Raw genomic sequence first — 22,296 nt, forward strand, 5'->3', positions numbered from 1 at the left:
CCTGCAGAATGTTCTTCCAGACCTCCTTGATGATGATAATGTTCCACTTCAGCAATGCCAGAACATGTGGTTTATGCATGATGGTGCACCGGCACATTTTGCTCGAGTTGTGACTCGGTATCTAACTAGAAGGTTTGGTCAACAGTGGTTAGGTAGAGGTGGGCCTGTAATGTGGCCTCCCAGATCACCAGACTTAAACCCTATGGATTTTTATATCTCGAGTCATGTAAAAAGCTTGGTGTACACTTCTGACATTAACACAGAAATTGCAGCGTCGGGTTGAAGGAGCCTTTCAGCAAATCAGAAACCTAGGAATGCCTGAGAGGATTTGCAACTCAATACAGAGAAGACTACAAAAGCTGCATACGGATTCAACAACAGCATTTTGAACACCTTTTGTAACATCCTATAAAATCTGTAAAATCCTGTGGTGTTGAAACAAAAAATTAAAAATGTATTATCTTATGTTTAATAAAACAATATCAAAGGATTCACAGCTTTTTGCTAAACTAGTGCTCCCATAGTCAGTGGTGGATCTTAACAGAAAATGCGCATTAACTTGAAAACGGTTCATTTGCGGCCCGATGTTCACTGGGACTTTTTTTACTTGTTTTAGTTTGTACTTTTCACCTTTAAATTATTGACCATAATTTTTGAAACAGCCTGTATGTATATATATATATATATATATATATATATATATATTATAATTAATATGATAAATAAAAGTAAAGATGGCAGTTCGAAACATCCGGAAAGCTTAAAAAAAAAAAAAAAAAAAAAAAAAATTACATCAAAATGTCAAAAGAAAGTTACGATAGCCTACATCAGATAAAGGCGGGAAAAATTTGCTAAATACAGTACTCCGAAACGGGGAAGAAAAGAAAATATGAAATTAATAAATAATAAAATCTGATGTCAGCAAAGTAAATATTGATGCCAAATCAGGTATTTCATCGGGGGACTACACCTGACATAGCATCAATGGACTGCGTTTCCATACTTGCCCATAGTTATGCAAGAGAAAATTTATAAATGTAAATAAATAAATAAATGTAAAAAAAAAAAAAAAAAAACGGAAAAGTATCTCTTACAAAGTATGGACAAGGTAGTCCCTACGCAGTATTATAATGAAAATATAATTGCCATATCCAGTTTATTTAACTCTCTGATGTTTTCTGTTTTTACTCTTTATTATATACACAGGGGTTATTCCAAAAGTAATGTACAAAAGCAGTTAATTTAAAATGAATTTATTTTATAACATAATTTACATTAAAAAGAAGCCTCAGTACTACTCTTCTAGCTTTATGACCACTTCCCAGTATTTGGGTAATTTTTGAATACCATTTAACTGTCTACTGAAGTTAAGCTGTCTGATGCATTGAGTCACAACTGCATTCAGCATTTCTAAAGGCAGAAATCTTTGTTCATACAACAGTTCCTTGAGCTTGGGGAATAGATTATAAGGGCTCATGTTAGGATTATAAGGGAACAAAGTAGTGCTGCCCATGTGTAATAAGGGAAAAAAACTGTACAGTGTGTGTGATGTGAGACAATTCATTGTCATGAAGTATGAGCACACCAGCTTCCAGTATCTGTGGCCACTTGTGATAAATTTTCGGGCATAATTTCTGATGAAATGTTGCATAATAGTCTCCAGTTACTGATCTTTTCAGCAAAAATGCTCTAATAATAGTAAGCCATGACCTTTGATTGTTTCTGGTGACATTTAGAGGGGTATGGCAAAGATGGACACTTCCATCTTTGCCTCTGAACTTAATTTCAGGTAGAAAGCCACATGTAAATATCTCATCAATGGCAATACAGCCACTCCCCGATTAACGTAAGGGTTGCATTCTGCGGAACTCTACGTAAGTCGGAATTTCCCCCATATTTGTGCAGCACTAGCAACTGTGTTCGCTGAATTGATTGAATCAAAAAAGAAGTGTTCAACAAACATGTGAATAGAATTATTTATTGTATTTATTCAATATTTTTATCTCATGCGCAGGAAAAATTACAAAAGCGTGCAATTTAAAAAATTTCAAAATTTAAAATTAAAAAAAGAGAGGAGACAGGTATTAAGTCAGTATGTTTTACCTCTCAACCATCGTTGCCAGAATCGACGTCGTCAGCTGATAATTACGCCGCTGCGGAGATTTATAATGGGTTGGCCACTCAACCTTATGAAAGAACATATTAATGGATGACTGGACGGTGGCTTTTTTCTTTTCATTGTAGATTTCTTTATAGCAAGCAAGAATATCATTCACCACTCTGTTAACTTTTAAGAATCATTCGCTGTCAGGATCCGTCTTCTCAAACCTTGCCATTGCCAGTGCAATTTCACAAAATGCCATTTCCATCTCTCTGGTGATGAAGCATCTCAGCTCATTTGGTTCATTTTGAGCTTAGTCAGCATTTTCTTCTTTCACTATCTCTGCCTGCAAGCCAATAAGTTCTTCATTAGATAATTCCTTCTCTTCTTCCTCTATTAACTCTTCCATGTCTTTGGCAACAACCTCCAACTGAATTAGCTCCGCAACCTTTACAATCTTATCTGTAACCTCTTCATATGACTTGTCTTTTTCAAACCATTTGAAACCTTTTATGTGCTGTGGGCATATTTTCTTCCATGCGCCATTTAAACAACTTTTAGAAATTTCCACCCAGGCCTTATTAATGTTTAAGATCGCGTGGTAAATATTGTAAGATTTCTAAAAGTCTCAATGGAAAATTTTTATCATTGTCTACTGCAGACAATGCCTGAGCAAATGTTGTGCATATATAGTGTGCTTTTAAATTCGAAATAACACCCTGATCCATAGGTTGGATGAATGAAGTCGTGGTTGGCAGTAGAAATATGACTTTCATGTTCAAATTTAAATCATCTAGATGTGTAGGATGTCCAGGAGCATTATCTAATAGAAGCAAAATCTTGAAAGGAATGTCGTTGTCTTTAAAATATTTTTCCACCTCGGGAATGAAGCAGCATTTTAACCAATCCTCAAAAAGAGATATTGTTATCCATGCTGTCTGGTTCGATCAGAAATGCATCGCTAGGGGAGGCTTTATTGATGCCCTTAAATGCACAAGGATTTCCAGAATGGTACACAAACAGTGTTATTAATCTGTAATCCCCTGCTGTATTAGCCCCAAGCAAGAGCGTGGCAGTATCTTTTGAATCCTCGAAACCTCTCATTGTCTTTTCCTCTTTGGCAATGTATGTTCGATCTGGCATTTTTTTTCCGATACAGAGCAGTCTCGTCAACGTTAAAAATTTGCTGCGTTGATTAGCCGCTTTAATGAATAATTTTTTCAAACACATCACAAAATTTATCTGCAGCTGCAGAATCGGCACTGGCAACTTCACCACATACTTCAATGTTTTGGAAACCAGCGTGATGCTTGGACCTATTAAACTACCTGCTGCTTGCCATGAACTTGGCTTGGGGTTTGCTTTATTTATCCTTAATATCTTCATAAATACTTCTTGCTTTTGCTTGAATGGCCATTGGACTCAGGGGCACTTGCTTCTGAATCTGATTTTCCATCAATATTATTACTAACTTTTCCATACTCGATATAACTCCTGAACGCTGTTTTGTGATCACCGTTGATCCTTTACCATGTTTTTTTATAGAGACCCTGTCCCTCAAAATAGTATTCACGGTTGAAGCAGCGAGACCTAATTCCCATGCAATAGATGACAAACTTTGTCCTGCTTCGTACTTCTTAATTATTCATATTCATTTCTAAATCAACTTTGTTTCATTTCCTAGCACTGCCAGCACTTGCACTTTCCATCGGTCCCTTTCCCTTCATCATTGTAATATGTAAATAGGAATGAAGAGAAGTTTCTGAAAATTTGTTTTTAAGTGATTGAAGATTTAAGTGAAGGAGAACACATTTCACCATAATACCGTATCGTAAAAACCCACACAATTCCAGTTACCGGTATTATCGCAAATGCAATAAGATCGAGTTTACTACCCATTTCTAATAGATTACGCTAACAGAAAAGCCCAATAAACTGGTAAGTGAAAATTGTTTTAATTGTTTTTCAGCCTTGACCTCCAGAAATGTGCTTCAGAAAAATATCACAAAGGCATTCAAAATTGATTCTTATAATGGGAACATATGATAACGATGAAAGTGTAGATCAATTTCCAATTATAAATATGACCTTTTAGAGAGATAAATAGCTTAGTAATATAGTGGAATTTTCAACTTCCAAGTACTTGGAATGAATTAAAAAAAAAAAAAAAAAACAATATGTTATTGGGTTCACATTATGATATTTTCATAGTACCTTCATTTATCCCTACAGGTGCAAAAAACTTTCCATATTTTTTTCAGTTTGCATCGGCCAGCAAAAACTTACGTAAAGTCAAATTTGCGTAAGCCGAGTATTACATAAGTCGGCATTACATGTAGTATGTTTTAAAAAATCTTCATTTTCTTGTTGGTAACATGAAAGTAATTGCATTGTAGTGTCCTTACGCTTTGCCCATTGTTCATGTGATAGCAAATGTGGAACCCATCAGACAGTAAACGTTGGTTTTTTCAACACCTTGGTTAAAATTCAGTGAACAGATGATTTTGGTATTCCAAATTCATTGGCTATTTCTTCACAGGTCATATGTCTGTTTTTCTCCAAAACAGTTCTAATAATGACTGCTATTGTGTTGTCTGTAGATGTGCTTGGCCTACCTGAGTGTTGTTTGTCTTCAGTGCTGGTTTGTCCTTGTTGAAACCTTTGAAACTAATTTGAAATCATACTAGAATCTTCTGTAGGTGTTCACTCACGTAAAGTTCCAATTTTCATAAAGACCTTTGATCTGAAACTGTAATCTGACCTGAAAAAATATTATGTTATCATTAATTTTTAAAAGCCTCTACACAACCATTCATTGTTGGAACTCTGTTTCGAACACACTAATGTTATTATAATTGTTATTATCTATGGTGCAAGGGAGCCTGAGGCTTTTGCTGCACCAGCTGAAAAAAAAAAAAAAATTCCTGAGTTTTCCAGAGAGAGAGAGAAGGGAATCACCAAGAAAGAGAATGATTATATTCAGCTCAGGACCCTGCATGTGCCAAGTGCCTCCGTGGGCAGGAGCAGCAGTGCGTAGCACACACTTCTTGATTAAACCGGGATTCTAGCCCTTGACCATCAAATATTGGAGGATGCGGAAAGTTCAGGGAATGACCACCGCATATCCCCGGAGCAATATGGCCTTAGTTGCTAATGCTCCTAACATGTGCCAAGCCTATACTCACCAAATACGAGCCCCCTGGGTTGAGGTTAAACTTCAAATTATTATCCTGATAAATGTCAATCACACAGTCATATAGAGTGAGGGGCATGTGCATAGGTGCATTACATTTGAAATGTGTGTGTTTGTGTGTAACATATGTAAAGTAAAATAGGAGGTAGGCAGAATGGAAAAGTGAAGTATCAATAAGTTGTGTGTGCTCGATGTAAGGGGTGTGAGGAAATCAAGTGGCACCTCAATGTTGTTATGGGCCTTTACGAGAGTTTGAAGGATAGGGTAGACGCCCTCAAAGGATTTAAATCGAGGCACCCATTAAGCTCTCAGCTGCCCATATCAATGCCAGAGCTTGCACTTCCCCAATCCCCAAGGCAGAATGTGCTGGTCCCACAGATACTACTTGTTATCGGTGACTATTTTCAGGAAAATGGGAAATATATCGGGCAAAAAGGTAGGTGGAACAGGACAAGGGTATGTCTCCCCAGGGCAAAACTTGATGACGTTGTAGAGAAGATATCATCTTTTAAGGCACAAAAGGTGATATTGTTGTACAAATTGGCACCAATGATATTAAAAGTAGGTGGAATTACTTAACAAGTACAGGTCAATGTTAAAAAAAAATGCGAGTTACGTTTGCATTTGAAAGTGTCTGCAATTCTGCCCAAACAGGATGGGAGGAAGTATATGATAAGAGCCTTGTCAACCAATTCGGCCCTGGAGAGATTGTGCAAGGCCCGTGGGATAGAATTTTTCTCAGCCTGGTCTTTGCTTGTTAAAAGGAGAGATTGCTTCTACAGGAACGGGTAACACTTAAATAGAAAGCGTGCAAGAATATTTGCTGATGCTATCGAGGCAGAGTTAAATGGGTTGGAAAACTGCTAGCGTGGGAGGATACACAGATTAATATATTAAAAGTAACTGCAGAGGTGAAACTGATTCTTGCACTGCTTCTATTGGTTAGGGCAGCTAAGAATAAGAACCGGTGCATGTATAAGTGCTTCATGCGTGTACACCAATACTAGGAGTTTAGTATATAAATTTGATGAATTTGACGTGTTGGTCAGAACATCAAAGGCAGATATTGTTGGAATATCAAAGACATGGTATAACTTAGATATAAAGAGTGCAGAATTGGAATTTGCGGGGAGTACAATGTGTACAGACAGTATAGGAAGGGAGGAGGGGATTATGTTTATTAGTTAAGAAACACATAAAATCTAAGGAAGCGCAGCCAGTTGACATGGGTGGGCCATGCAGTGTTGAGTCAGTTTTGTGTACATAAACACTGGGAAAGCAAAATTGAGAGTAGGAGTGTGTTATAGGCCTTAATTACTCTGATGAATAGAATGAATAATGGTACAGAGAAATAAAGTGGACCAGTAAATCAGATTGTCTTATAATGGGGGATTTTAACTTCCCAGATATTGACTGGAACTTGTGAGTTGGTCACTCACACACACTAGCAAGGCGTTTGTGGATTTATTGGATGATTGTTTTCTACAGCAGCATGTTCAGGAGGCAACCAGAGAGAGTAATATGATCTGATTATCAGGTGTTTCTTCATGCATTAAGAATTTGCAGAGAAAGGAACCACTAGCCTCTGTAGCTGAGTGGGCAGGAGCAGGAGTGCAGTAGCACACGCTCTTTGAGTAGACTGGGGTTCAAGCCCCTGATTGCTGAATACGGTCGATCTGCCAACCCGCACTGGACCAGCGTGGCAGATTATGGTCCATTTTCCCTCAGCATGAATTGTTGAGGAGGCTTCCATCCTGCAGTGGGTTGATAATGGCTGCACTTTACCTTTTTTTTTAGGTGGCAGTTATTACATTGTGGCATTCAGGGCAAGTTGCTGCTCTGGATAGAGGGATGGTTGAGTGGGAGAAGACAGAGAGTGGTGGTAATCAGTGGACACTGCTCTTTGTGACCTAATGTTATTACTGGAGTCTGCCAGGGTTCAGTATTAGGTCCATTGTTGTTTTCTGTATTTATTAATGATATTTATGAAGGTATATTAGGCTTAACGTCTAAGTTTGTAGATGATACGAAGGTTGGCAGGGGTGTGAGGAAATCAAGTGGCACCTCAATGTTGTTATGGGCCTTTACGAGAGTTTGAAGGATAGGGTAGACGCCCTCAAAGGATTTAAATCGAGGCACCCATTAAGCTCTCAGCTGCCCATATCAATGCCAGAGCTCAAATTGTTAATAACACTATGACAGTACGCTACGGCAACAGGATCTAGAAAAGTTGAGCAGATCGGCTTAGAAGTGGTAACTGATGTTTAACATTGACAAATGTAAAGTACAGCATATGGGTAGCAGTGAAAAAAAAAGGTAAACTGCAGCCATTATCAACCCACTGCAGGGTGGAAGCCTCCTCAACAATTCATGTGGAGCGAAATGGACCATAATCTGCCACGCTGGTCCAGTGCGGGTTGGCAGATTGACTGTATTTAGCAGTCAGGGGCTTGAACCCCAGTCTACTCAAAGAGCGTGTGCTACTGCACTCCCGCTTCTGACCACTCGGCTACAGAGGCCTGTGTAGCAGTAACCCCAGAGTAACATATGAACTGTGTGGTACTATACTCAGGGGTAGAGAATGAAAAGGATCTGGGTAATTGTGCAATCAGATATGAAGTTTTTTGAGCAGTGCTGACGGTATGCAAGAGTGGCTCATGGTTTGTCATTGATATACAAGAATTTTTCTAGCAAGGATAAGGAGGTAATTATCCCCTTATATAAGACAATGGTCAGGCCACACCTTGAGTATTGTATACAAGTCTTAAGGCCTCATATGCAGTAGACTTTCGATTTTCCAGGATAGATGGTAAAAAACAAATCCCGGATAATCGATTTCCTGGTTAATCCAAAAATACAAAAGTCCCCGACATAGGTAAGAGATACGTTCCAGGACTCCTTACTTCATTGAGTTTTACGTAATTCGCGAATGACTAATAACATATTGCTACTATATTATTATTGACAAATTTGAATTCTGCACGATACTTGTTAATGTTTGGCTATTTTGATACATCCTTATTATAATGATTCCTTAGAGATTTAACAGATGCACTGTTTTCAAACTTTTGAATAATTTCAAGTTTTTGTTTAACTGAAAACACAACTCTTTTGCGATTTTCGTGATTTCTAAACAAAAATTCAGACATCCCTGACATAAATAACGAAACAAAATTTGTCGTTTTGGGCTGCAACGGAACACAGCAATTGACGCGACGCACTAAAACAAACTAAACATTTGGTCCTTTTTTTTTTTTTTTTGAGTGGCGGGTGTGAAGACAGCAAGGATTGCAAGATAATAGGTACACTAATCTCCAAATGATGACTGATAATGCCGCTTGTCACTTATTTATGACTTGCAAAATATTTGTTTATACTAGTTATTACTTGAATTTTTGGTTGATTTTTCTGGTTGATTTTTTTTTTTTTTTTTTTTTTTAATTTGGAGTCTTGAAGTGTCCTGGTTAATTGAGAGTCGGCTGTATTTTAATTTCTCATTCCTGTTTACCAAGGCTTTCAGTAATTTCATTGCATCTTTACCATTTTTTATATATATATATATATATATATATATATATATATATATAGTGGATATGGCAAAAATTTAACAGTTATAAACGTAAGATATTTAATTATAATGGTGATACAATCAGTGAAAACCTAACACAGAACCTGACAATGGGAGAGAAGAGCTGATTAATGCCATCAATGTCTAGATTGAACATTACATCAGTCTTAATATCTATGAATATTTTGGGAAAGAGCAGGTGGTAACTAAGTGCTGTGATAGCTGTCATAGCGTCTCTGGTCCATGGTAATAACCTGGTAGGGAAACATAACAGTTATATGCAAAAATGAAACATATATATATAAGGATAAATACTAAATAACTATGTCAAGCCAATTGTAGTAAAGATAGTGTAAGACACATTGCAAAGGACTTTATCGAGGGCTAACCCTTACAATGTGTCCTCCTACAATTGGCGAGCTATCAGTTTCTGTTGTCATCTGCATGTTATACCTGACAAATGGTGGATAGATATCATAAGGATATCTGTAAGGTGACAATTAAGTTAAGTTAAGCTTAAACTAAAAATAGTAGTTGATGGAAGATAATTAGTTAGGGAGGTGAACGAATTAAGGTGGTTAACAAGCTAGATGACTTTAGCCCGACCGATAGCCCAGACAACGATATCAAAGTAAAAAGCAAATAATGGTGATAGTAAGGAACCAATACTACTATATAACATTTTACTGGATGACAATGGAGCAATATGACCTTAGTTGCTAATGCTCCTAAAAACCAAATAACACAACAACTGGATGACAAAAGATAGTCAGCTGTTTGCTAAATAAGGAGAACGGATATTAGTTGATAGAAAAGTAATAGTACCTCAATCCCCCTCGAATTGCTCTAATAGTTCTTGAGGTATGAAAAGTAGAAAAAGATAGCAAATAGATAAAGTGAAGTATATACACATACATGTCTTCAGAAGCAAAACCACATTCATGAGCTTTAAATAACCATACACATAAGGCCTGTATGGACTGTCTAAAGCTAACAATACTGCATTAAAACTATGTTTAATCTATGAAATTATTTTTTCTGTACAACTATATGGAAAAACAATTTTCAGATTTCTGTTTATCTAATTTTAATGAAATTTAAGGTGGCCTGACAATTTTATATTTAGTTATTTTTAAAAGAACTAAATGTGATATTTCATGAACATCCATCTACTGGGAGTTGTTATATGCAGATGGATAGACATGGTGATGACAGTAAGTGCTTATGCATATATGTGCGAATGCACCTTAAAATATTATTAAATGTATGATGTGAAATTCAGTATAAGTGTTGTTAACATGATGTTGTCTTTACTTAGTGCTAAATTTCCACAAAACTAAAAAATTGCACCTGTGAAGATATTTTGCCAAAAGTCATTTTAAGATATAATATATATATATAACTGTAAAAATAAAGAAAGAATATATATATATAAAAAAATTTTTTTTTTTTTTTTTTTTGTGGTTGGTTTATCGTATCATATGAATGATATTTCTCATTTTTCTGGCTTGGCGTGGTCAGGTGGCACTGGTCTAAATTTATTATTTTTTGCCTTGATTTGCCCCATAAAAGGTAAACTGCAGCCATTATTAATCCACTGCATGATGGAAGCCTCCTCAACAATTCATATTGAGGGAAATGGACCATAATCTGCCATGCTGGTCCTGTGCGGGTTGACAGATTAACTATATTTAGCAGTCAGTGGCTAGAACCCTGGCCTACTCAAGGAGCGTGTGCTACTGCACTCCCGCACCTGACCATTTGGCTATGGAGGCCAAGTGGTCAGGAGTGAGATTTGCCCCATACCTAATATTTTTCAAGATTTTTTAGAAGGAATATATTCTACCCTCCTTCCATTTCAGTTTCTGGCTTTGTTATTTATTTGTTTCTTTGCTTACTTCCTGTTTTTTTTTTTTTTTTCTCTCCCACATTACCTCTGTATATACATATAGATCATGTAACCACTTAAATAAAAAATACTACCTTGAAATTTATTTATTTTTTTAAGTCAGATTCTGTTGCGACTAGGATTTAAAGCTAGATTGGTGGATGGCATTGCTGATGTGGGATTAACTTAAAGATGTAGGGGTAATGGGAAGGGTTTTTGCATTCGTAAAGGTGACTGCAGTGGTCTCAGACAGTTTTTAAATTCTATACAGTGGGACCAACTGATGATGTTACCAACAGCAAATTCTAAATGGGAAGCATGCAAGGAATTAATCTTGGAATCTACTAGGCTTTTCATACCAACTAAGAAATACTGTTCAAGGTTTAGGTCTAAATGGATGTCAGATGAACTGAGACTTGTAGCACAGAAGAAAAATGCATGGAATGCATATAAATTATCAGCAACACAGAAGCCTATGGTAGATATAAGCTAGTCTGTATTCAAGTCACAAAGGAGATTAGGCAAGCAAAGGCAAATTACAAGAAATCTTTGGTAAAGGATTCAGAGAAAAACAGCAAAGAGTTCTTTACTTACGTAAACTCTAGAAGGAAAGGGATGAATCAGATTAATCCACTTAATATTGGTGGTCTGACAATTCTGCTGACATCTGGCAAACTGAATGAGTATTTTGTATCTACATTCACACATGAGAAATTCTGTAGGGAGGTAGAGAATTGAAGCTTATTAAACTGTAACAGGGAGCTAAATGATTTTGTAATAACTGAGAGCAAAGTGACTGAGAAATTGTTGAAGTTAAACATAAGAAAGGCACCTGGGTTGGATGGGATCTAACCAGTTATATTAAAGGAGGCAACAAAGTAAGCAAGCAAACCCCTTAGCCATAATTATCAAATCATCATTGGACTCAGGGGAGGTCCCCACAGACTGGAGATGTGCAATTCTCCAATTGTATCTCCAATTCACGAAGGGGGATAAAAGGGCGACATGAGTAATTACAGACCTGTTAGTTTAACTTCTGTTCCAGGGAAAATAATAGACTCACTGGTTAAAAAAGCATTACAGGATCGTTTACTACAAGACTGCAGTAATAATTCAGACACAGCATGGTTCGTTAAAGGGAAGTCTTGTTTGACCGATTTTATTGGATGATATGATGTCACAAAGGATGCAAAAAAATAATTTTGGTATCATATACTTGGATTTCAGGAAAGCTTTTAAATACCGTTGCACATGGAAGACTACTGTACAAATTGGAGCAGTATGGCATTAAGGGCAAGTTGCTACAATGGATAAAAGGATGGTCGAGTGGGAGAGACGGATAGTGGTAATCAATGGACACTGCTCTTTGTGGACTAATGTTATTAGTGGAGTTCCCTAAGGTTTGGTGTTGGGCCCATTGTTGTTTTTTTATATTTATCAGTGATATTGATGAAGGTATATCAGGTTTAATATTGAAGTTTGCAAAGGATACAAACGATGGCAGGGTTGGTAATGACAGTATGCTACTGCAACAGGATCTAGAAAAGTTGGGCAGATGGGCTGAGAAGTGGCAACTGAAGTTTAACATTTACCATTGCAAAGTACTCCATATGTGTAGCAGTAACCCAGAGAAATGTACCAACAGCGTGGTGGAGAATGAAAGGCCCTGGGGGTAGTTGTGCAATCTGATATGAAGTTTTCTGTGGAGTGCAGACAGGCTGCTAGAACAGGGATAAATGCGACTATCCCCTTGTATGGGCAGGGCAGGGCAATGGGCAGGCCACACCTTGAATACTGCATACAGGTCTGGAGGCCTCATTTTAGGGAGGATGTAGAGTTGCTAGAATGAGTACAGAGAAGGGCAACAAGACTCGTGAGGGGAACAGGGGGAGTGCTTTTACGAAGAAAGGCTTAATTTCTGCAAATTGCAGCATCTGGAGACTAGGCACCTCTGTGGTGATCTGATTGAGGTGTATAAGGCCTTGAGTTACTTGAGCAGGCTCAGTGCTGATGAGATTCTTCCTCTTGCTCAAATTACAAACTTGAGGGGGCATACACTTAAATTGACGAAAGACAGTTGGGGGTTACGTTCTCAACAATGAAATTAGTTAGCTAATTAGTTTATGGTTAGACAATGATTGATTTATCGAAAGAAATGAAAACATAGCCTGTAAAATCAAGAAAATTATAATAATAGAGAAATTATTTACAACTTACAAATGTTAAAGAATGTTTATTCTTCCTCATCATCGACTAAATGCACATTCGTTGATCAGTCATTATTGGCTTGGCACTTGTTAATTTGTTGCCCAAGGAGTCGTCGTCTTCAGAAATGTTTCAAGAGGCGTTTGTTTCCAAGATAATCTTCTCTTTTAATTATAAATTTCACAATTGCATGCATAAACATTTTTTAACGGCACACACAAATTGCAACTAACACGATTCGCGAGAAGTAACAAGTTTATGAAGCTTAAAAAAAAAAAAAGGAATGAAGAGAAGATTCTGAAAATTTATTTAATGTAGAATATAAAATTTATTTAACTCCCACTCTCATTAACCATTGCTTCCAACTATTTCACACCATACAGATTCTATACTAGCATGCGAAACGTATAAATCTGGGAAAGCTTTCATCGTGCTCAGGCTACTTTTGATAAGAAGCATGACCCCACTGCTTCTTCTATCTTCCCTGTCTTTCCTAAATACATTATACATCCCATACTGAAACTCATCATCCCTTATCTCCGTTGGCACCATGTTTCTTTAAGCCCTATTTTGTCAGTTTTACTTGTCCTAACCAACAGTTCGAATTCACTCATTTTATTGACAATGCTTTTGACATTACTGTATAAACATTTAAGATTTAGTGTTCTTGTATAGCTAACTACCCTGACACAACCCTTAAAATTATTTAAGCTCGTTTCCCTAGCATTTGCTACTCGCTCATTTGAAACGCTTTTGTCCTCAGAATATCTTGCTACTATATGTTCTATTGCGGTAACATACTATTGCAAACAAATACTCTTGAGGTATGTACAAGAGTTAATTTGACCAATACTATCAGATAAACGCGTATCTATATTACCCTTGTCCCCTCCAAACTAGCAGATTCCCTGGACCTTTAAGGTATCCTCAATAATACTGGCAAAAACGTTTGCACCACATTTGTTTAAATGTATTCTGTCTCTACAAAACAGATTCCTTCTACCTACAAGTGCGGGCCAAGCTGATAGAAATTTCATCCCAGAGTCCTTCAAGTCTTGAGTTAATCCACAAGGCTTTCAGCATATAATCCCTCCTATCGTGCCTGGGCAGAATAGACATTGCGACCTAATTTGCAACATTTCTTCAGCATGGTCCTATATTTGCCTAACAAATCATCAGATTGTGTATGCTTAATGTCATTAGTCCCTACATGAATAATATTCTCTCCCCCCCCTTAAAATCTGACAGTGTGTTGGTGACATCATTAATAGTTGCTCTCTGCAGACATACCCTGGTTCTAGTTCACCTAGCCTTATTACAAAAAAATATTTCCTGTTTCCCTGACAATGGAGTCTCCTAATAGAACTAAGTCCTTTTGAACCAGAGTAGTTTGCACTTAGTTATTCTCTTCTTTATTTTTTTATATCATAAATATAATTTTTTGAAAGTTTGTTTTACTAATAATTAGTAAATTTCATAATGGTTATTACAAGATCCGCCTTGAACACTTCGGCAGAGGGTACCATGACTCACGGAAATAGCCGATCCTATGACAACTTCCGGGTGAGTCATGATTTGATCCTTTGCAGAAACTGTGGCATATATTCCAACTTCGGCCTAGTGGATAATCCTCTGCAATTTCATTATTGCTCCCAGAGCTTTCAAACTGAGAGTAGATTTTGAACTGACTTCTTCTACTTCATCCTCAATTTTATCCTGATTGTTGTCCTCATGAGTTCAACAAGATCATCTTCAGTCGATTCCTGACTGTGAAATGCAAGCAACTCCTCAACTTGTTGTGGCTGTAGACAAAGTGGTGGAATGTGATCCTGTAATGGAGAGGAGCCTCAAATACAAAATGAATTACAAAACTTAAAAAGGCAAACCAACATCAGACTTTTCCAACACAGGCCTTCTTCCCAATAACATTTTTAAGCATTTTAATGTTTTATCTTTTATTTAAGCTTTTGTTTTAATGTTAAAATATTTTGGTTTTGCTTTTGCTGTTTATTTATAATAAAAATTTATTTACTTGTTGATTTTTTATTAATATTTTTAAAATTTACAGCTAATTTTCTTGTTTTTATTTTGAACCATGTCTCTAAACCTACCTTTTTCACTGAATCTTGCAATACTTGCGAGTGTGTGTTAAACTCACAAGTATTGCAAGAATGTAACGCGAATGTGGGGATTACTGTATACTGTTACTTTAAACAAGATTTTTATTTTTTTATCTTACTTTTCCTTATTCATATGATTTTATTTTCATTTTTAGAAAATGTCATCTGAAACAGACGTTATCATGGAAAGAGTAGGAAAGAAAGGTATTATCCTTTTAAACCGACCAAAGGCCTTGAATGCTCTTAGTTTATCAATGATCAGGAAGATATACCCACAGTTGCAGGTATCGTTTGTATTTTGCTTAAAACTATTATTTTTAACTGCAGGCTGTCAGTTTAAATGTACTGATTATATAATAATTTACCTATTCTGTCATAAATTCTTCCAAAAAAGAAAGTGTTCTTCAGATATGTGAATACAAACAAGCTATAATCTGCACTCATAATTAGAGCATAAAGCCCGCTTATGCATGCACTTAATTTGAGCACTAAATATGGAAGGGGAAACAACAAAGAGAACTATGTCTTAGTTATTGTTCTTTATTAAGCCATTATGAAATCTGTAAATATTTTTAAAACAGTGAAGCTATTGAGACCACCATTGAATTCAAGGGTAGTCCCTATGGACTGGAGATGTTCAAATGTATCCCCATTTCACAAAAGGGGATTAGAGAGAGGTGAGTTCTTATAGACCTGTTAGATTGACTTCTGTTCCAGGTTAAATAATGAAGTCACTGGTTAAAGAAGTAATGTAGCATCATCTAGATAGGAATGCAGTTATACTGCAGCCACAGCATGAATTTAAGGGGTGATCTTGTCTGACCAATCTGATTTGATACAGTAACACAGTAACAAAGTAACTGATTGGAAAAAAAAATATTTTTTAACATCTTATACTTAGATTTCAGAAAAGCTTTTGATACTGTTGCACATCATAAAATACTACTGTACAAATTAGAGCAGTATGGCCTTAAGGGCAGGTTGTTTGCTGTGAATAAATGAGTGCTGAGTGGGAGAAGGCCGATAGTGGTTATCAGTGGGCACTGCTCTTCTTGGATTAATGTTATTAGTGGAGTCATCAAGAATTGAGTGCTGGGCTCATTGTTGTTTTCTATATTTATTAAATATATTGATGAAAGCATATCAGGCTTATTGTCTAAGTTTGCAGATAATACAAAGGTTAGCAGACTGGTTAATAACAGAAATAGGGTATGATGCTGCAACACAATCTAGAAAAATTAGGCAGATGGGTTGAGAAGTGGCAAAGTTAATATTGACAAATGCATGATAGTTCATATGGGAAGTATTAATCCCAGATTAGTGTACCAGCTGGGTGGTACCATGCTCAGGACATTGGAGAATGAAAAAGACCTTTAGGAAATTGTGCAATCAGTTCTCTGAGAAATATAGACAGGTGGCCAGGACAGTTCATGGGGTTTTGCCAATGATATACAGGACTTTCGCCAGCATGGATAAGAAGGTGATTATCCCATTGTATAAGGTAATGTTTAGGCCACATCTTGAGTACTGCATACAGGTCTGGAAGCCTCATTTTGGGAAGGACATGGATCTGTTGAAATGGTTGCTATTACCAGGAAAGGCTTCTGTTTTGCAAATTACAGTTTCTGGAGACTAGACACCTGTGCGGAGATCTGATCCAGGTGTTCATGGCCTTGAATCGATTGAGTTAGCTAACTGGATGCAAAAAATAATTTTGAAATCCTATACTTAGGTTTCAGAAAAGCTTTGGATACTGTTGCACATAAAAGACTGCTGTACAAATTGGAGAGGTATAGCCTTAAGGCAAGTTGCTGCTACGAATAAAGAATGGTTGAGTGGGAGAAAGCAGATAGTGGTTATCAGTGGGTACTTTTCTTATTGAATTGATGTTATTAGTGGAGTCATCCAGAGTTCAGTACTAGTCCCATTGTTGTTTTCTATATTTATTAATGATATTGATGAAGACATTACAGGCTTAAACATGTTGCAGATCGGATGTGCATAAATTTGATCTCAGCTAGAGATCAAATGGTGGTTGATTGTCTGTACAAACTCCCATATGGTGTTGTAGAGGTGGATAGTTTAAATAAATTCAAGGAAGAACTAAACAAACTATCAGAGGGAATGGACAGGTTATATGGGAAGTGTTATTTTTTTTGGCCGATGCTGTTTTTTTTTTTTTTTTTTTTCTTAATTGTTGGCGCATCGGCTTCTGTGGCCATAATGCACCTCCCAAGATTTTTGCACTACTCTGCCAGAGTAAATAACTATAATACTGGTGTACCTGGTCTGCCTCCACGAGGCAGAGTGTGGACAACGTTGGGTCCCATTAGGGGCCCAGCGGCTAAATGACCAGAGGAACAACGGTACACGACACTACACATGTACAAAATCCATACACTTTTAAACCTCTGGCATTGACAGTGTTCTGTTTCACACCCACAATGTATAGCCCGCGGAGATGGGGGAAACCCCTGGTGCCGTTTGACACTAAACACACTCTACACTCTACTCTGATCCAAGCCCGAGGCGGAATTCGAACCCACGACCTTTGGGTTGCCATGACCTTGGGAGGTGCATTATGGCCATGACCTTCTGTGGCCATAATGCACCTCCCAAGATTATTGGACTACTCTGATCCAAGCCCGAGGCGGGATTCGAACCCATGTCCTTTGGGTTGCCAGGCAGGCACTTTACAAACCCTGTCAGTGGCCAATGCTGTCACTTTTTTTCTCACATCATTTGCCACTACTACTACTACTAATAATAATAAATGAAGCTGGAGATTTGGGTACAAGCCAATTACGATATGCAGCATTCAGCCTTGACACATTTATCCAAAAACTGGTTTAAATGAAGATTGATTTTTACAGTGGAAATCAGAATAAAGGAAGTCAATCCTACTTGAATAATTTCACTAACACAATCTGAGCAAACCTTGGTCTGAAAATTTAAAACAGTAATCCAAAAAAGGAAAAAGCAATCGAAATCTATTGCTTTTTCATATTCATCTTTTATGATCTTCGAGGCACTTCACATTCATTGATAGTTCTAAAATGGTTGTTGAGCTGATATTAAGATCCCACTTGTTATGAATCAAGTGGGTCAGATTTTGGTAGAGTCATTGTTAATTGGTCTGTAACAATCTTAACCTCTGATGGCACCTTCACACTGGTGGAATTGTCTTGTATTGTAATACTGGGTGTATCCCCATTTGACCCACTTGGTGTGAGTCAAGTGTATCTTTGGTAAAGTTCTGTCAGTCTGCAATAACAATTTCCTCTGATAGCACTTTCACACTGGTAGGATACCATATTCTGATAGTATTTTTTTCACATCGGTTCCTTCCCTCGTGAAAAACTACTACCTTAGTATGGCAACCACACTGCCTCTTGGATTACTGTGTGATATGCCCCATTATGAGACCAACTGATTCCACCACATTGTGATAAAGATCCATAAAATTTCCTCACTTCATTCACAGGATTTAAACTCAGGTCTTTTCAACCCAGTGTGGGGAGCATGATGATTGTACTAACTATGCTATCCATGATGGCAAATGCTGCTTTAATTACCTATTCATTTAACTATTTCAGAAACAATCAAATAGCTTTGATTTTCATTTAATTGTGATCATTACTTGGTATGTCAGTATTATATCTATTATTTATCTAATACGTGGAGCAACACACACCACGAGTCCCCCCACCAATAATTTCATTTGTATGTATTAGATCACTATATAGAATCATTCATATATTTAACATAACTATCTGTCATTTCACTTGAGCAATTTGGGAATTGAATTTCTTGGACTTTTAGTGACTCATATCAATGATTTAATTAAATTCCTTACTCGCTAGCCACTGCTACTGTGCTGAATGTGATTACTTCCAAGTGAGTTCATGACTTGAGTTACTTTTCTCTAATGACCTGACTGAGTTGAATTGGCTAAAAGAGTAGTTTGCCCATCACTATTGGTAATTACCATTACCAGTACTTTGGCCAAGGAAACAATTATCGGTGCCTCTGTAGCCAGGTGGGCAGGAACAGCAGTGCGTAGCACACACTTCTTGATTAGACCTTAGTTCGGGCCCGTGACCACCAGATGCGGAAAGGTCAGAGAATGACCACCGCATATCCCCGGAGCAATATGGCCTTAGTTGCTAATGCTCCTAAAAACCAAAAAACAATTATCAGTATACATTTTCACTGTGTGGTTAAAATAAGAAGGCACTTTTGTCATGCAGAATTACACACACACATTCAATGTTTCCAAAGGTAAGCCTAACAGTTTTGCTGGTTTGTTCTGCAGAAACTGTAGATAAGCATCACTTGCAAGATAACTCTTAATGATAAACGGACAATCGGCTGATTGTGAAGAATATACCATACCACATATTTATACAGAATTGAAGTTAGAAATTACTTTCCGCTGTAGGGAATTTGCTTCTGCCCACAAATGTGAGTTGCAAGTGTTGTTAATTGCATGTAAATTGAGCCTTGTCACCAAATCAAACATACCACTGCAGTTGTTAATTATCATTTATCCAATTACAGTATAAAGTTCTGGCCATTGGCCATGCCTTAAAGGTTTAAGATCTGAATGCACTTAAACTAGAATGTATGGAAATCTTTAAAGTACTAGCACACAAATATATATGTCTGTATATATTATATATAGAGACAAATATATTTTATTATGTTTTATAATGTCTATATCTGACATAAAAAACATAAAAGGCATATTTAATGCACAAAATATGAACTGCACATAGACCATTGAGTGCTTATCTGATTTAGTAACTACCAGTTTTAATAGGGTCAGTTAAAAAATTCACACATGTGCATGCCAGTGACATTATTGTGACTTTTTATTCAGATCATTATTTGACCTGTAAATACCTACAGTTCGATAATCATTGAGATTAACAAATGACCCAAGATGTCTTTTGAGGCTGTAGGTGATAATTTTCAACATTTATTATCTACTTGTTTTCTTATTATTCGTAACATCAGATAAAAAAATAATACCATAACTAACCATTTACAATTGGACTTCTGTTTATATAACATTTTTCACTAGGAATGAACACAGGAATAAGCGATTGAAGGTATAAAGTTGTGAATCATCCTCTGTGTGTGTATATATATATATATATATATATGTTTAAACTAAAGGACATTCTTATCAAAATTAAAGAACTGAAATGGACTTGGGCAGGATACATAGCTCGAAGACATGATGACAGATGGACTAAGAACATTAAAATATTAAAGTTAATATTTTTGTGTAAACTTTAATGTATACACAAGATGTGGTAACTTACTACTCTACCTTTGAATATCCACCTTTTAATTTCTTTTCTACTTAAATTGTATAGCCACCTTTGGATTTTAGTGACTTTATATTGCTAATAATTTAGTAAAAAATTACTTTCTGCAGTCTCCTAACTACATCACTATTGGATCTACAGGCATCCAGTTATCCGTTTCCTTGGAATTATTTCATGTTCTTCCATCTTCTGATTTAAATTAGTTCTATATCCTTGGAGTTATTTCCTGTTCTTTCATTATTGGATTCTTAACTATGCCACGATTGGGTCTAAAGTCACCAAGTTATTTATATCCTTGGAATTATTTCATGTTCTTTCATCATTGGATTTAAACTAGTTCTGTATCCTTGGACTTATTTACTGTTCTTCAACATTGGATTCTTACTACACCCCTTCACCTTTGGATTTATGCCTGATACTACCTTTGGATTTATGACATTCTATCAATTACAGTAATGATTACTGATATCACTTCAATATTGGTTCACTCCATTTTGGACTACAGATTATAATTATTAATCTGTAGCTTATCTCAGAACATTTTGTGATTCTTCACATATTTCCTTCTATCTGTGCTTAGATATATAAGCAATTACTCTCCTAATTGGTAATTTTTCGATTTATATGAGATTATACAACTTCAATTGTCAGCTTAATATATTGTAGCCATATCACTTGGTCTACCTTCTAATAATTTTGATCTGCATTCTTTTTTTCACCGCTTTGTTCAGTACTTTTTATTTATCTACGAACTGTTATATGTTTATTTTTGTATATCTTATGACTTTGGTGAGATTCCCCCGGAGTTTAATCACTGCAACGTAGTACTTTCAGTAAAACATATCCTTGTTGAATGTCTAAAATATACAAGAGAATGCCAGAATCTTTTTACTCCAGCCACAACAGAAGACCCTCTTACACTTATTTCACTTTTAGACAATAAAGCAAGTCTCAAGCATTTATACCTTTCTAAAAATGATTAATGTATACCACCTCCTTTAACTAGTTAAAAACTAATTTGCTGGTACTATTTTTTGTAATTATCTCTATCTGACAGGAAATAAAATTAATACTTACCATATGTATGGCGCACTATGGCCACAGTTGCCGATGCGCCTAATAAATCCATAAACCAACAACAACAACAATCTTATGACTTTTTTACGGTAAAGTCTTTTTATTCCAACCACATTTCTTCTTTCCAGCGCTAATCTTATGTATCTCCATGCATTTATTTGTTCAAAATACAACAGTAGAGGTCACTATTTTCCCACCTTTTTCCATTTCTTCACAGCTCTCTATTAAGTCTGTTATGCTGCTATAAATTGCTTCATCATGTAGCTATGTTACTCATGTAGTTATGGTTGACATGCATCATCTACTCTACTAAATATGTGCACTATATTTCCCTGCCTTTTTCCTTCAGCTACATATTATTTTCCCGCCAGCTTACTTCTGCTACACATTACTTAAACTCCAACTATCATTCACTTTCTTATTATTCTTTTGGTTTCCTTTTCGGTTCATTTCTTGGCTGGTTTCATCTTGCATATTTTTTGCACCTGCTTTTTCCTCGCAATACAAGCATTTGGTATTAGCTCCCTTTTGTACTAATGCTTACAAAGCCAGAGCCTTTAATATAACTTTGGGCTTCACAACCCCATCCAGCTCCGTGTGATTTAATAACTTTTTCTTTGCTTTTTATTTTTCTACTATCTATTTCTACCTTTCTTCCCCTTCGTAAAACTATTTAAGTGTATACGAGGGTGATACGATCGTTCCTCCTTCTATCGCCATTTTTGTCTTTATTTATTTAACTACTCATTTTTCCCTTCCCTATTTAATAGCTCACCCTATACCATGTGCTTGTTCCAAATTATTTAAT

The 22,296-nt window shown here is 36.4% G+C and overlaps 1 protein-coding gene across 1 annotated transcript in view; it reads left to right on the forward strand.

Moving 5' to 3' along the window:
- The window catches only part of Hibch (3-hydroxyisobutyryl-CoA hydrolase), a 366,114-nt gene that overhangs the window by 86,966 nt on the left and 256,852 nt on the right, over positions 1 to 22,296 (forward strand). Inside the window, exon 3 of the mRNA XM_090380451.1 lies at positions 15,231 to 15,359. Within this exon, the coding sequence (XP_090236577.1) occupies positions 15,231 to 15,359 (129 nt within the window). The remainder of the gene's footprint in view (positions 1 to 15,230; positions 15,360 to 22,296) is intronic.

The sequence above is a fragment of the Mastigoproctus giganteus genome, chromosome 1, assembly GCF_048544385.1.
Source record: "Mastigoproctus giganteus isolate SK-2022 chromosome 1, ASM4854438v1, whole genome shotgun sequence".
NCBI classification, from domain to species: Eukaryota; Metazoa; Arthropoda; class Arachnida; order Uropygi; family Thelyphonidae; genus Mastigoproctus; species Mastigoproctus giganteus.